We start from the raw sequence: 13,827 nt of genomic DNA, 5'->3' as shown, positions 1-13,827 counted from the left end.
GCTCACGCGCGACGCGCCAGCCACCGGTCATTTCTTACTGCAGACCTCTTTTGTCTGCTTACGAGCTCAAGCGTGCGTTGGGGATCCCCTTGTACTGTACTCCCTCCGTTCCAAAATATAGCGCGCCCACGCTTTTCGAGGTTCAACTTTGACCATAAATTTAACCCACGAGACCGACTGCGGCGGGATCAAAAATTATATAATTAAAAACTTTTTTTGAATACGAATTCATTGGTATAATTTTTTCGCCTGCCGCAGTCGGTCTTGTTGATTAAATTAATGGTCAAAGTTGAAGCACGAAAACCGAGGACGCGCTATATTTTGGAACGGAGGGAGTATTATTTTATGAAAGAAAGAAAGTTACGGCAATTTATTTAGGACATGTACAACGGGTTTATCTTAACAGTGCCACATAGGATAAATGATGAGGTGGAGGAGAGAGAAATCATAAGAAAAGGCTTGCCTTATCTTATTTAAGAGAAGACAAGAGATGATCTCTTAGCACAATTTGTCTCAACATGTTTTTAGAAACAACTAATTATTGAAGATAAGGCTAAGAGATGAGCCATTGTAGACATGTTTTTTTATCATCTCTAATTTACATGCAAAATTTAAGATAAAACTATCTTATCAACCATTATACATGCCCTTATTTACTTATTGGCGTACAGAAATGGTAGCGTGGCATCCTCGAAAAAGAGTGAAGGCATTGGGCCAAACGGTCTCCTACCGTCCTACGGTTAAGGAAAGTAACAAGATACTGCGCTGGAATCCAACAAACTTTGGTAGCTCATCAGAGGCCAAAAATCTCTACTCTTATAAAAGATTCAGTTGGCGATGATAATGTGTCTGACATCCGTTATTTATGACCATTAAATCTGCATCTAACGACTGTGAGGTAAGTTGTGGCATTTTTACAACAATAGCCCACTTCTCTGCTCCAATTTGCAGAAAACCCCTTATTATCTTGAAAGCAATCACACCTCATCAAAACAGCTTGAGAAATATATTTTGAGTGAACATAATATATTTTTAGTGGTATATGTATATCAAAACAAGAGTGTTTTCTTTCAAGTTTATGAACAAGTATTATTCTACTTTGAATCCGTTGCAACGCACGGGCACATTGCTAATATGTTGATGAATCCTGTGCGATACATCATCCATTTCAGTCAGTAGGATGAGCGTTGGCATGGCTTCATTTTTGCGTAAATAGATTGAGGGTCTTAGGGCATCTCTAGCCGTTGGCCCCCCAGGGGGCGCCTAAAATCGCCGCTTGGGGGTGAGCCGGCGTAAAAATTTGGCCTGGGGGCGAGTTGGTCCCCAGCCGCCGGCCCCAGGGCCGCCCCCAGGCACATTTTAAAATAAAAGAAGTTCGGCGAAGTTCGGCTTAAACACGATAAAATTCGGCCAAACACGATAAATTTCGGCACATTTCGGCGAAGTTCGCGGATTTTCATTACATAGCACATATACATAAACTAATCTAAAGGAAAAACTGGCTGAAGTCGCCGCCGTCGTCGGCGGCGGCCTTCTCCTCCTTGACACGGACGCCCCCGCTGGACCCCTGCCCAGCGTCGCCATGGCGGACTGGTGGCGGCGCATCGTCGTCGTCGTCATCGCTGTCGCAGATGACGACGACTTCGCCTTCGTCGCCGCCGCGTCGACGCTCCGCGAAGCAAAGCAGGGCGGCGCGCTGGCGCTCCTTCGCCTTCTCCAGGCGCTTCTTCTCCATCGCTATGGAGTCCCTGCGCGCCGATTCCAGGGCCGCGTCGTCGTCGTCGAGCTCCGTCGTCACCGGCTCCTTCTTCACCGGCGCGAGCCCCGGCTCCGTCTTTGGCTTGACGAAGCGCGGAGGAGGAGCCGACGAGTAGGCGCGCCGGCCGCCCTCGTTGATGACGATGCCGACGCTGCGAGTGCGCCGGGCGAGCGGCGTCTCCGCCACGGGCTCGGCCTTGACGCCGAGCAGAGCCGGAGGAGTGCGATGAAGATCGGGAGGAGGAAGAAGAGGAGGAGGACCCGAACCTCCTTGGCGCCCATGGCCCGGCGCGTCGGTGCTGCGCCGGGGCGGCCGCCCTCGCCGGGTACGCCAACGGCGGGTCGTTGCCGCCCTCGAGGTACGTCAGCACGCCCTCGAGTGTGCGGCCGGGGACGCCCCACCACAGGTGGCGCCCCTCGCTGTTATGCCGGCCACCAACCACCGGCGCGCCGTTGATGGACGCCAAGCGCTGAAGCTGGCGGCGCTCGAAATACGCCGCCCAAGCCGCGTGGTTGTCGGCGGCGTACTGGGGGAGGGAGAGTTGGGCGTCGGTGAGGGAGGCGCGCACGACCTCGACTTCCTCGGCGAAGTACTTCGGCTTCGCCACGACGTCGGGCAACGGAGGAATGGGCACTCCCCCGGCGCTGAGCCTCCACCCCGTCGGCCCGGCGCGCATGTCCGGCGGCGCCGGGATGTTCGCCTGGAACAGGAGCCAGGACTCCTGTTCGCGGAGCGAACGGCGGCTGAAGCCGTTGGCCGCCGTCTCGTCTCCAGGGTAGTGTTCCGCCATGGCGACGGGCTCGGGAGAGGTAGAGAGATAGAGGAAGGGGCTGGACGGCGGCGCTCGGGAAAGGTAGGGAGAGGGAGGAGCTGGGCGGCGGCGAGGGGCGGGGCTGGTGTGGGCACAGGCGAGTGCAGGCCATCGGCTATATAGCCGCGCCGCACCCGTGTGTACGCGTGCGAGGGAGGGGAGGCGTCGGCGCGCCGTCCCGTGACGCGCCTCCCGCGAGGAATCAATGGCAAGGCTGACCGGCGGTAGCCTTGGCATTGATTCCCCGCGGGAACCGAGGCCGTTGGGGGAAGACGAGGCGCCGTGTCGCTGACGCAGCGGGCCCGCGACTGTTTTGCGCCAAAACAGTTCGCCCCGGCGCCCCCCAGCGCGCCGGGTTCGGCCTGGGTCCGCCGACGCTATTTTCGGCCCAGGCCGGCGAAAATCGGGCTCCTGAAGGCGCGACTGGGCCGTTTTTTTACACCGGCGCGAAAAAATCGCCTAGGGAGGCTTTCCTGGGAACGCGGCTGGAGATGCCCTTAGAACTTGCACGTGCGAGTGGATAGGCAACCTAGTGTACCGGCGCTGGGTCGTCTGTTCGAGCTTGGTATTTCGTGTTAGTTTTCGAGCTTGGTATTTCGTGTTAGTTTTCGCTTTCTACGATACTAGTTGTTGGGGCGCCATCCGGTGACGCCGCCTGAGACGAAGTTGGGGCGGTGCCAGGTTAGGAAGTGCCCTTACCAATTTCTTGTTTGTACCAAGGTGTGTTATTCCATCACACTCAAAATACATGCATATTTAGTACTAGTACGTGCAAGTATGTAAAACTTTAAGATATAGATGTGCAAAATCTACACGCTTAGAGAATGTATTCTTAAAGGTTACATGACATCCTCTGATAACTGGGAGATGGGGAAGCCATGCAGCTCAGTGATGGCGGAAGCCATGCAGCTCAGTGATGCACACTCGATCGATCTGTCAAGGACGGTGGACGTCGATGGCAACATGGTGGCCATGGATCTGGCCGGAGAAGCGCCTCACCTTTGGCCACCATGGAAGAACACCTCTTCATCCTAATTTGAACTCTTTCGTAAAACAAATCTCCTATTAGTTCAGACATTATGCAAAGTGTTCTAGAACAAAAACCAAAGCAACATTTTGTCCACAATATTTGGTCTAAACTCTAAAGTGATCCAGTAACAAAGAATATGCTAATGTTGCACTAACAAAATCTCTTATACCATTTGGATATTACAAGGAATAACCAGTGGTTATACTACATACTTCACAAAAAATGGCAATATGGGCATATGCATCCAAACGACCATTGTTAGAAAGAAGCATATATACACATAAGTGGGCAAACGACGAACAAACAATTGTATGGATACATGTGGACAGAGACGGAAAAAGGTAACGACCTGGTCCCATTGCGGCATTTCTGTCATCTGTGTCTTGTAAAGAAACGAACGGGACTGCAGCCGCACCCAACATAGATGTAAGCACATATGACACATGCACAGAAGAAGATCAAGGGATAGAAGAATCACCAACCTATAAACCCAGGCAGCAACTTGCAGAAAGATCATCACCTGCAAATAAGAAAGTGGAGCACCAGAGCAGCCAGATTAGTCAAAATCTAAGAGAAAAGGACTAAAATAATGAGCTCCAGAAAACAACAGTCAAGAAATAATCTTTCCAATTACTGGACGGAACTTTGTGTCACAAACTGAAGAAATGGAAATAAATCCGACTTCATGACGTTCAATATATCATGTGTGCCTTAGATCATATAATAATGTGGAAGTAACTACAACAGAGAGGAAGACAACACACACCTTAGGATAGAAGATGAGCTTAATAATGTGGAAGTAACTACAACAAAGAGGAAGACAACACACACCTTAGGATAGAAGATGAGCTTGACGACAAGGTCTACGCCGTGGAGAGAAGGAGCGGCAACAACCACCACCAGATGAGCTCGACCACCACCAGGAGCAAAAATTCAAAAAAGTTCATCAAGGACATGAACTAAGCACTAATATTTACAATATAGTATCACCATGAACATGAACAGTACGTGTAGACTAAATACTTTCCGATTACGAATACAGTGAATATTGAAAGTGCCAGAACTTTCATTCCAAACTTCCTAAGCAAAATTATCATAATGAACGACATACAAAAGTGCCTACGAATTAACAAAAATGTATGTCAATTAACAAAAAATTCCTAAGCAAAATCATCACAGCTGTGACAAGATAGAGAATATCGCCTGACTTTTCTCAGCTTTTGTGAACAAGTGCATAGCTCTAAGAATCTCTCTACCTTAAATGTAACCATCACCTCCTATGCATATATGTTCAGGACAAACACCTAGATGTAAGTTTCTGCAGATCGATACCTCTTGGGATGGGTCTGCAATGGAAAAGACCATAACAAAACTGTTAAAAATATCCAATTCTGGGATTAAAGACCAAATTGGTAATCCCAATGGATATTTAACAAATGTTTCTAAAGGCATATGTCGTATCATGTGGCCTGAAATAGATGAGGGCATACATACCCATGAACGGTTGTCCTTTCTTCATATGCAGTGAATTACCAAGATAATAAATACTGGACGTATTCCAAGTTTGTAGTGCTATAAACATGATTGGTACAGCCTCCGGGTCCGGGGTCACTCGTGTCAATCTTCTTGGATTTTCTGCGATCGTCTTGTAGGCATAGAGAAACAAAATCTGCACAAACAAAGAAGAGAAGCTCTAAAAGTAGAGCACTGAAATAGGGGGGAATCAGGAAGACATAGAGAAACAAAATCTGCACAAACAAAGAAGAGAAGCTCTAAAAGTAGGGCAATGAAAGAGGAGGGGAATCAGGAAGACATCTAAATCCATAATTCTAAAGCTAAATATATCAGCATCAGATATGAGGAGGCTTTGACCTATAGTTCTTTCTCCCCTTACAATAGAGGTGACACCAAAACTTTCAGCTATTACTAAAGCACATCAAACGAATTGATTAAATCGGTAACCAAAATAGTAAGAAGCATTTATGATACTATATACTTATAAAATACTATAGGGAAGGAAGGAGTACTGCAGTTTGTTTTGGATATGTCTATAATTTAGGGAGTCTTTACAAGTGATGTAGTTCAAGCTACTCACTTTAATATATCAGCTATGGTACAGATAAACCTATATAGAATGCTTCTGCACAATTTGATAAAAGAGATTAAATACTGGTTTAGCTATTGTTGCCTCGATTTTAAACATAAATGTACCTAAAACCCAAGATATGAGTGTGTAATTTACTTGGCCGAGTTAGATACATGATGTACTTGTCAGATTATTGGAAAGATTTTGTAACGAGTCTACTTCTACAGGTGGCCTATTTTTTCTGTTAGATAAACACTGGATTAACTATTGAGTTATGTAGTCTTCTCAGTTGATGTTTTTCTCAGTTAGCTGAACAAAAATGTCTAGCATATAATAATGTATATATGAAAATAATGCTGATAAAGTACACTATCATGACAAACTTTATGGTGTAATTTCCTTCATATTACGTGAGTCTCCTTATCTAACATATGCAATGCAAAAGATTGGGCATTACCATGTAAGTTTTGCTACATCATGAACTTACTGGACGTATTTAGATAAATTAACACTCCGCTTTACTGGATCGAGTTTCCTAAACACTTCATTGTGTGCCAAAGATTTAATGAACCATGCCATTGCTACATGAAAAACCACAAAGAGAACCTTAGCAAAAAAGATACTTAAATGATTAAATCACAAATAGCAACATATTTAACATCCCCTGAACTAAATATACTTAAATAGTCTTGATGCCAAGTTTACATCAATAACCACTTTTCTTTGTAACAAAAAGAGGATGTCAAGCAAGACACTTCTTACATCCCTTTAGAATATTGCTACATCAGTGCATGCTAACAGTAGCATGAAAAAAGCAATTGGCCTAGCTGGTATATGTATGTTCTGACCAAATCTGAATAAGTATAATGCTCTAATGCTTAATGTTATTTTCACATACGAACCTATTCTGTCAACAGTCCAACCATCCAAGTATGGATTCATATATGCATGTACCCTGCATACCATGAATGAATTTAGTAATAAAGCAAACAGCCAGCACTTGTGGCAGAGGCTATTGTGTCCAATTGATTTTGTTTGTATCCGTAGCGTTTATGGCCGGCCACAAAATCGATCGGCAGAGGCTATTGTGTTCGTGAGTGTCCAAGTTATTGGAGCCAGCTCTGTGCAACGATCAAAATTCGAATCGGAGGTCGAGTACGCATTGCTGCTGTACAAAGCATCAGCCAACAGTATGCCGGAAGTAGAAGTCAGCTTGCTTCGTCATCATCGTCGCCATAAGTACTCTGGTGTGGCGCTGTGCTAATAAATTGTACGCATGAACTAATTCCACCCCTTGATCACCACCGTCAACCAAACAGGAATATTTGTCATCAGACTGATGAAAAGCGAACTTGAATCTGACTTGGGATCGAGGGGGTGGAATTTGGTTAGAGCAAGAACACCACCGTCGTCCCACAGGGAAGAGCGTGTGCACCTCCGTCGTGCATCTCCTCCTTAATCCTCTTTTGTTCGTCGGGTGGACAGGCGGCGCCGCTAGAGCAGGACGGAGCCGGACGTCTGTACGGCCTACGTTGCTCTGCCGAGGAAGACGTTGATGGCGTTGTGGACCACCACCGCTGCTCGAGCTACTCCAGCCGAGTCCGGAGCTCCTCCTTGGGTCGCCGCTGCAAGCGTGGGGATGGAGGCAGAGGGAACATTAGGCTGTGGGGAAGGGGGAAAGAGGAGGCAGAGTCTGATTCAAAGGGAGGGAGATGGTGAAGCTACAAGCGTGAGCAAGATAGATAGCGGCGCTACTGACCTTTGAGCCGGGATGGTGGCGGCGTCGGGCGCCGGCGGCGGCAGCGGTGGCCGGAACGACGGAAACCCTAGCAGGTGGGTGGAAAGAAGGAGAGAGGATGCGTGTGGGATTAAAAAGTCGAACCATTCGCGCTCCTGCCCAACCCATTCGCTAGCTCCATCCGATTTTCTTGTCGTACCTGTGTCAACGTGGACATTGCGAGGCTACGCTCTTGATGCGTACGTTAATGCTTCTCGATACACGGGACCCATTAATTGTTGGCATTTTTCTATAAAGGGTGGCATTAGATGCAAGTTGCTCACGGTGACGAGCACAACACATGTTCGATAGTGGCTGCAGCGCCGAGAGCCCGCAACCCAATGGTGGCAGTGGGCAACGCCACCTCTTTTTCGATCCTCGAAGGCTAGGGAGAGGTTTTGAGAGATGATTTGGAGATGACATCGTCCATTTCTGGCAGTGCAGCTGCTAGATAGCGGTAACGGGGATGGGGAGGACGGTCAGTTGGAGTCAGAGGATCTTCCTGTTCTATTTTAGTGATAGGTTTTGGAACAACTTTTTGAGGCACGAGAGAGTTTCTGTGGAGCTCAAATAAAAGGAGATAGATGTTTTTTGGTGATAGGTCAGATGTTTATAACTACATGTATGACAGTTTCCCTTAGAGCAACTTAGTAGGTCCTGTAAAAACAATATACGGCCCCCCCTGACACGAATTTACGACATCACATGACATCGAACCGAATAGATCTCATAAACTCATACCGTAAAAAAAATTCTGGCCAGAACGACGGCCACACGCATGCTCCGGTCAATCGCTCACACATGCACAACCAGAACGCATGACCGCCTGCTCTAGTGCTGCTCTTGCTGCTCGCGCTCGATGGCGCCGGGCTGCCTGGTTCGGCGTTGACCGATTTATGAGTTCCCTCAAAAATGACTTGAAAACTGCAAATATGAGGTATGCATGTGATAATATACGGGACCTGTAATTTTTCGGTTATGATAAGTGCCACACATTAGGTAGGTGGCACTCCAACCTGACATGTTTGGCAATACTAGTCACGTAAATATGGCAAAATTCAATGACAAACGACAAGTTTCTGTCGAAAAATAAATTGAAGCATGAAAGTTGTTATACTTGCTAACTAAAGTTGTCATATTCATGTCATTAAACTTACATTCAAAAACGTTTGAAGTTGCATGCACTCGTATACGCGTGACATTTATTAGGATCCATTTTTTTCTCAAATACCTCCGTTTCATAATGTAAGGCGTTTTTTTACACTACTATAGTGTCAGAAAAAGTCTTACATTATGAAACGGAGGGAGTATTTTTTAAGGAATTTATTCTATGTGTTTTCAACGTACAGTACAAATTTAAAGGCTTAACCACTTTGGGTGGTTGCTTTGGCAAACGCTGCCCAACCGCGCCGCCTTTTCCCCCTACTTGGTACTCCCTCCGGTCCTTTTTACTCTGCACATTGGTTTTGCCGAAAGTCAAACTTTACTATGTTTGACCGAATTTATATTAAAAATTATTAGTATCTATAATATCTAATAAATATAATATGAAAACATATTTCAAGATGAATCTAATGATATTGATGTTGTTATGTGAATGTCTATAATTTTTTTATATAAACTTGATTAAAGTTGGATGAGATTGATTTCGGACAAACCTAATATGTAGAGTAAAAAGGACCGGATGGAGTAATTGTACTCTCATGATTATTCGCACGCAGCTACGCGACGGCGGCTGGCTGGCGGAGAAACAAATTTGCGACGGCACGCTTGAAGAAGAGAGTTGCAACGTAGCGGCGGCGCGGAGGAGGCCTGCTGCGTGTGGCCTACCGGGACGCATCGGCCTCGAGATCGCAAGGTATCTCTCGCTCACTTGATCACCCGAGAGCACTCGAGAAGAACACAGCGCCCGACGAATTTCCCCTTTCGATTCGGCCCCCTCTTTTATTTACCTAAAAATTGCTGAATTAGGTGTGGTTTCGTATCCCCTCCATTTGTTAAACTCTCCACCTGTGATTAAATTCGGTTTTAAAAAATCGGTTATCCCCAATCTATGAGAGTTGGAACAGACGGGGTCATCCCCACGCGCTCTAAATCGTCTCGTGCGAACCGATTTTCAGATGAGACTGGTCGGCTTGACGGGTGGAATTGCTTCGGGGAAGAGCACCGTCTCTGGCCTCTTCAAATCCGCCGGCGTCCCTGTCGTCGACGCCGACATTGTGGCTCGGGTAAGCATCCAGCATCCAGCATCGGTATGCCGAAATATGCGCTTGCTGCTGCTAGATAGTACAATGCTGTGCCTTTGCAAGCAATGTTGTTGTTTTACTCGATTCAGTCACAACCAGGGTAGTACAGAATAGAATGTGGCTAATTACTTTTGTATAGCATGCAAGTAGGCTGGTCACATCAGCTTTTTGGGGATTAATAGTTCTGTAAAAAAACTCCATCCTCGTCCTAATCAATGTGATCACTGATCAGTACAAAACTGTTTCTATTTTATTGTGTCGTTACTCCCTGAGAACTGACGGCAACACTTGGTAATCTGGCAGTATTGACTTTAACTATGTGACAAAGTTCTATAACATGGAATCAAACTGCTCAATTTAGCTTTATGTTGAGGCCAAAGACATATACTGGTTTTCACAGTGGTGTTTTTTCATCCCTGCTGCTACTTGCAGACTCACAGTAACAGGACAGAACTGGGAGTTTTGTTGGGCGGTTAAGAAATGTGAGTGGAATGACCCCATACCCCCTTCTTTGTTATTCAGTGTGGATTATAGGATGGGAAATCATGTGCATTTATAGGCTAAAGAAGTAGCCGCCGAGAGAATACTTATTTTTTGTTGCTATATGGCTATAAGAAGGAAGTTAGAGCCTTAAATTCCTAATGCCATGCTCAAACCCATGGGAATAGATTGGCGTGAGTTGAGGTAAAAAAAATCTGCATTCTCTGTCTAATTGGAACTATGAATCTGTCAGCATTAACATCTTACCATAGCTGGGATATCTCTTGAACAAAAATATTACAGTGACTGGTACGACGCAAGATTAACTATGTTTTATTTTTGACCATAAGAACTGACAGGTTTATTATAGCGTTTTAAGGTATTTATCTTAATTTGAAGCCACTGCCACTTGAGCAAACGTGATTTTAGCCAATTGTATGTATGCATTGCTTATTGCTATTATAAATGTCTATGGGATGACAAAAATCAATGGTACAGCATTATTACAATCCCTGGTATGATGCGATATGAATTATGTTTGACGAGGGGCTTTGGACCAGTTGGGTGTACATCAGTACATGGCACTTTGCTTTCATATTTAGTACTTGAGCTTCAAACTGCAAAGTATGCCTTTTGCTGTTGTAAACTTATTAAGTTATTATGTGTAGTGAAATTCTACCAGACACTGATAATTGACTTTCTTGTTTTTGTTTGAACTTTATGCTGATTACGGAGACATGCATTTACAGAATGTAGTGCAGAAAGGTACTGGAGGTTGGAAGAAGATTGTAAAAACTTTTGGAAATGACATATTATTGGAAAATGGAGAAATCGACAGAGCTCTCTTAGGTCAGATTGTTTTCTCTGATCCAGCAAAAAGGAAACTTCTAAACCGGTACAACTCCTACCAACATAAATATTGCATCCTGTTTCCTTTCTTTTCGCTATGGTTACTGAATAGATATGTGATCCAGATTATATATATGGTAATTACTACAAAATTACTGTTTTAAGAAACAATTCCACCTATTTCTGGTATCACGTCTTGCCTTGTTCTGGTTTCTAGAAAAATGCCATACTTCCATTGGATATTCAGTTCACATCAACTGAGTGCATAGATTTCGAGTTATGTTTCATACATGGATGATGAAATGTGATAAGGTTCACCTTGAACAATACTAATTATGTCATATATAAAATAAAAATACCACCGCAAAAGTGGGTACAGCAAGATACTTACATTTCCTAGCATGCTTATACTTTGTCATCAGTAGTCCCTGCGATATTAAGGATTCTTGTTTTTCAACATTATTCCTTGATCCTGGGCCCTGATTAAATTTTGGTTTGTTCATTGTGGCTACTTTCAGTCTTCTGGCCCCACATATTTCATTTGGTATATTTTGGGAGATACTAAAACTGTGGGTGAAGGGATGCACGGTTATCAGTGTCGACATCCCGCTGTTGTTCGAGACAAAGATGGACCGATGGACGAACCCAGTGGTTGTTGTATGGGTGGATCCCAAAACACAGATTGAGAGGCTCATGTTAAGAGATGGGTGCAGCGAGGAACAAGCTCAGAACAGGATCAGCTCACAGCTTGCGCTGGACTGGAAGAAGTCCGAAGCCGATATAGTGATCAACAATTCTGGCTTACTGGAGGACACAAAAGAACAGTTCCGAGAAGTATTGAAGCAAGTCTCTGCTCCCTTGACATGGAAGGAGCGCATGAGATCCAGGGATGGCTTTCTGTCTATCGTCATGTGCACGGCAGCGGGGGTTTTACTTGCTCGGAAGAATCTGGTATGATCTTTGCATCATTAGGAAGTTAGGACTGAACTAGGTTGATTTTTTGAAAATTTGGGAGTGTCGTTGCAGAGCACTAGACCATCAAGATTATGGTTTTGTGTCGTGTCATGTTTTTTAGTTGCCACAAGTGCTGAATTTTGAGTGAATTTTGTTTTTTGTAACCGCAATTGCTTGTCGTTGCAGAGCACTGCTTGCTTGTGTTGTCTCTGTTGTAAACCTTGATTCACTATGGAATAATGGTATGGCTTTTGAGGGGCGGTTAGACATTGACTGATACCAGAGAACAGCAAGAGAGAATATATTTTGCTTATAGTCAAGACTTGACAAATAATCACTCTATTAATATTTTGCTTATACGACAAGATCTCAATAGACAACCCTTTCTTTTGAGCATTTGTGAGTAAGGTCTTCGGCATAGGCCGGTGATGTTGGCGTTCAGATACACTTGAATGTAAGGATGCAGGCGGACGCATCCGCATTTATCATTTTTACATTAGCATGTTTATTAAAGTAGCATTGATTAGCTTATTTTTGGCCTCGCAGACGGCGTCCGCCTGCATCCTACTTGGATGTGGCTTCAATGAGAATTTTGGTTGTAATTTCACCTTTGTTTAGTGTTGTTTATACATCTACGGGTTTAGTTGCCCCCATCATCCGGTTGTGTTTTAGTTTATCTTTATCTAATACAAGATGAATTTGATCTTGATAAGTATTTTCAATATGAAGCATTGACAATCAAAACAAAACAACATGGAAATTGATGACCGACCAAAGTTGACATGCATTTGGAGATCAATGATGGTGACAGGCAAATGACATTTGTTTAAAGTTTACGTGACTGAATGAAAGAAACATAAGGCGTTAAGTTTGAGTGAGAGAGTGGTATGAATGGTTGTCTAAATATTCAAAGTTTGCGTGACCGAATGAAAGAAAAAAAAAGCGTTACGTTTTTAGAAAATTCATTTAAGACATGTCGACAAAGAGTGCTTACCTACTGTAGCCTAGTTGGTCAAGTGTCGATAGCCAAAACCAATGGCAAGTCCGGAGCCGAAAGAATAGACCTTTAGAGGTATGAATGAACCATGCTCCACTACTCTAAGCCAACTCATGTCAACCTATCCTAAAAGCTTGGAGACTTCAAATGACACCACTCAAAGTTTTTGAATGAAAGATAGGATTTTTGGTAGTTCACATGTCTTAACTTGCAGGCTCCAACCGCTCTCTTGGGAGGGTTCACTATATTGGAATTTGAGTTTGGCTACCTACCATTCTCAGAATGTCTGGCGGGCGGATATGACTAGGAGTATGAACTGGCCTTTTGATGCAAACTTCACTAGCGTTGAGGTTCTAGGCAAAAATCACTAAGAGAAACCAAACGGGAGTAGGAAGGTTATGTAACATCCTAGAAGATTCAAACCTGTCAATCAAAGTGTCCGAACCGCAATTAGTCTACCTGATGCACTCTCTCTCAAAGACTCGAAGGGTTCAGAGATAAGCCTCTCGCGGCCAGGCCCCCTCAAGGTGTTGAGAATCGAGACCGAAAGGCTTACGAGCGCAAGGTCAAGGGTCCCGACCCTCACATCCAAAATGCTAGGTCGAGACCCTTGACCCTTTGCCGCACGAGCCAGGTGTTGGAAATATGCCCTAGAGGCAATAATAAATTAGTTATTATTATATTTCCTTGTTCATGATAATCGTTTATTATCCATGCTAGAATTGTATTGATAGGAAACTCAGATACATGTGTGGATACATAGACAACACCATGTCCCTAGTAAGCCTCTAGTTGACTAGCTCGTTGATCAATAGATGGTTACGGTTTCCTGACCATG

General features: G+C 44.6%; 1 protein-coding gene and 1 long non-coding RNA gene across 9 annotated transcripts; one reads left to right on the top strand and one right to left on the bottom strand.

The window, feature by feature from the left end:
• Positions 1–3,348: 3,348 nt before the first annotated feature.
• On the bottom strand, positions 3,349–7,587 carry LOC119267809. 7 transcript variants are annotated; one of them, XR_005132654.1, is made up of 6 exons: positions 7,446–7,587; positions 5,095–7,311; positions 4,432–4,946; positions 4,083–4,120; positions 3,950–4,003; positions 3,349–3,613 (listed from the first exon to the last, which is right to left on the bottom strand). It is a non-coding gene; the product is annotated as an uncharacterized LOC119267809 (long non-coding RNA). The 7 variants fall into 7 exon arrangements; XR_005132658.1 differs by having other exon boundaries at positions 3,349–3,601; XR_005132659.1 differs by lacking the exon at positions 3,349–3,613 and having other exon boundaries at positions 3,718–4,003; positions 4,432–4,719; positions 4,857–4,946.
• A 1,598-nt stretch (positions 7,588–9,185) lies between these two features.
• On the top strand, positions 9,186–12,261 carry LOC119267807 (dephospho-CoA kinase-like). Of its 2 annotated transcripts, XM_037549251.1 has the most exons (4): positions 9,186–9,321; positions 9,584–9,691; positions 10,939–11,084; positions 11,557–12,261. In XM_037549251.1, exons 2-4 carry the CDS (start codon positions 9,584–9,586, stop codon positions 11,993–11,995), a joined length of 693 nt encoding a protein of 230 aa, XP_037405148.1. In that variant the 5' UTR covers positions 9,186–9,321; the 3' UTR covers positions 11,996–12,261. The 2 variants fall into 2 exon arrangements, with proteins under 2 accessions (XP_037405148.1, XP_037405149.1); XM_037549252.1 differs by lacking the exon at positions 9,186–9,321 and having other exon boundaries at positions 9,593–9,691; positions 10,142–11,084.
• Positions 12,262–13,827: the final 1,566 nt, after the last annotated feature.

The sequence above is a fragment of the Triticum dicoccoides genome, chromosome 3A (genome assembly GCF_002162155.2).
Source record: "Triticum dicoccoides isolate Atlit2015 ecotype Zavitan chromosome 3A, WEW_v2.0, whole genome shotgun sequence".
Lineage (NCBI taxonomy): Eukaryota > Viridiplantae > Streptophyta > Magnoliopsida > Poales > Poaceae > Triticum > Triticum dicoccoides.
This window is presented reverse-complemented; position numbering and strand designations above follow the sequence as displayed.

Coding starts and splice junctions, on each gene's coding strand:
- LOC119267807 (XM_037549251.1), top strand. CDS start 9,584: ATGAGACTGGTCGGCTTGACGGGTGGAATTGCTTCGGGGAAGAGCACC. Junction 9,692..10,938: donor ACGCCGACATTGTGGCTCGG/GTAAGCATCCAG, acceptor ATGCATTTACAG/AATGTAGTGCAGAAAGGTAC. Junction 11,085..11,556: donor AAAAGGAAACTTCTAAACCG/GTACAACTCCTA, acceptor GGCTACTTTCAG/TCTTCTGGCCCCACATATTT.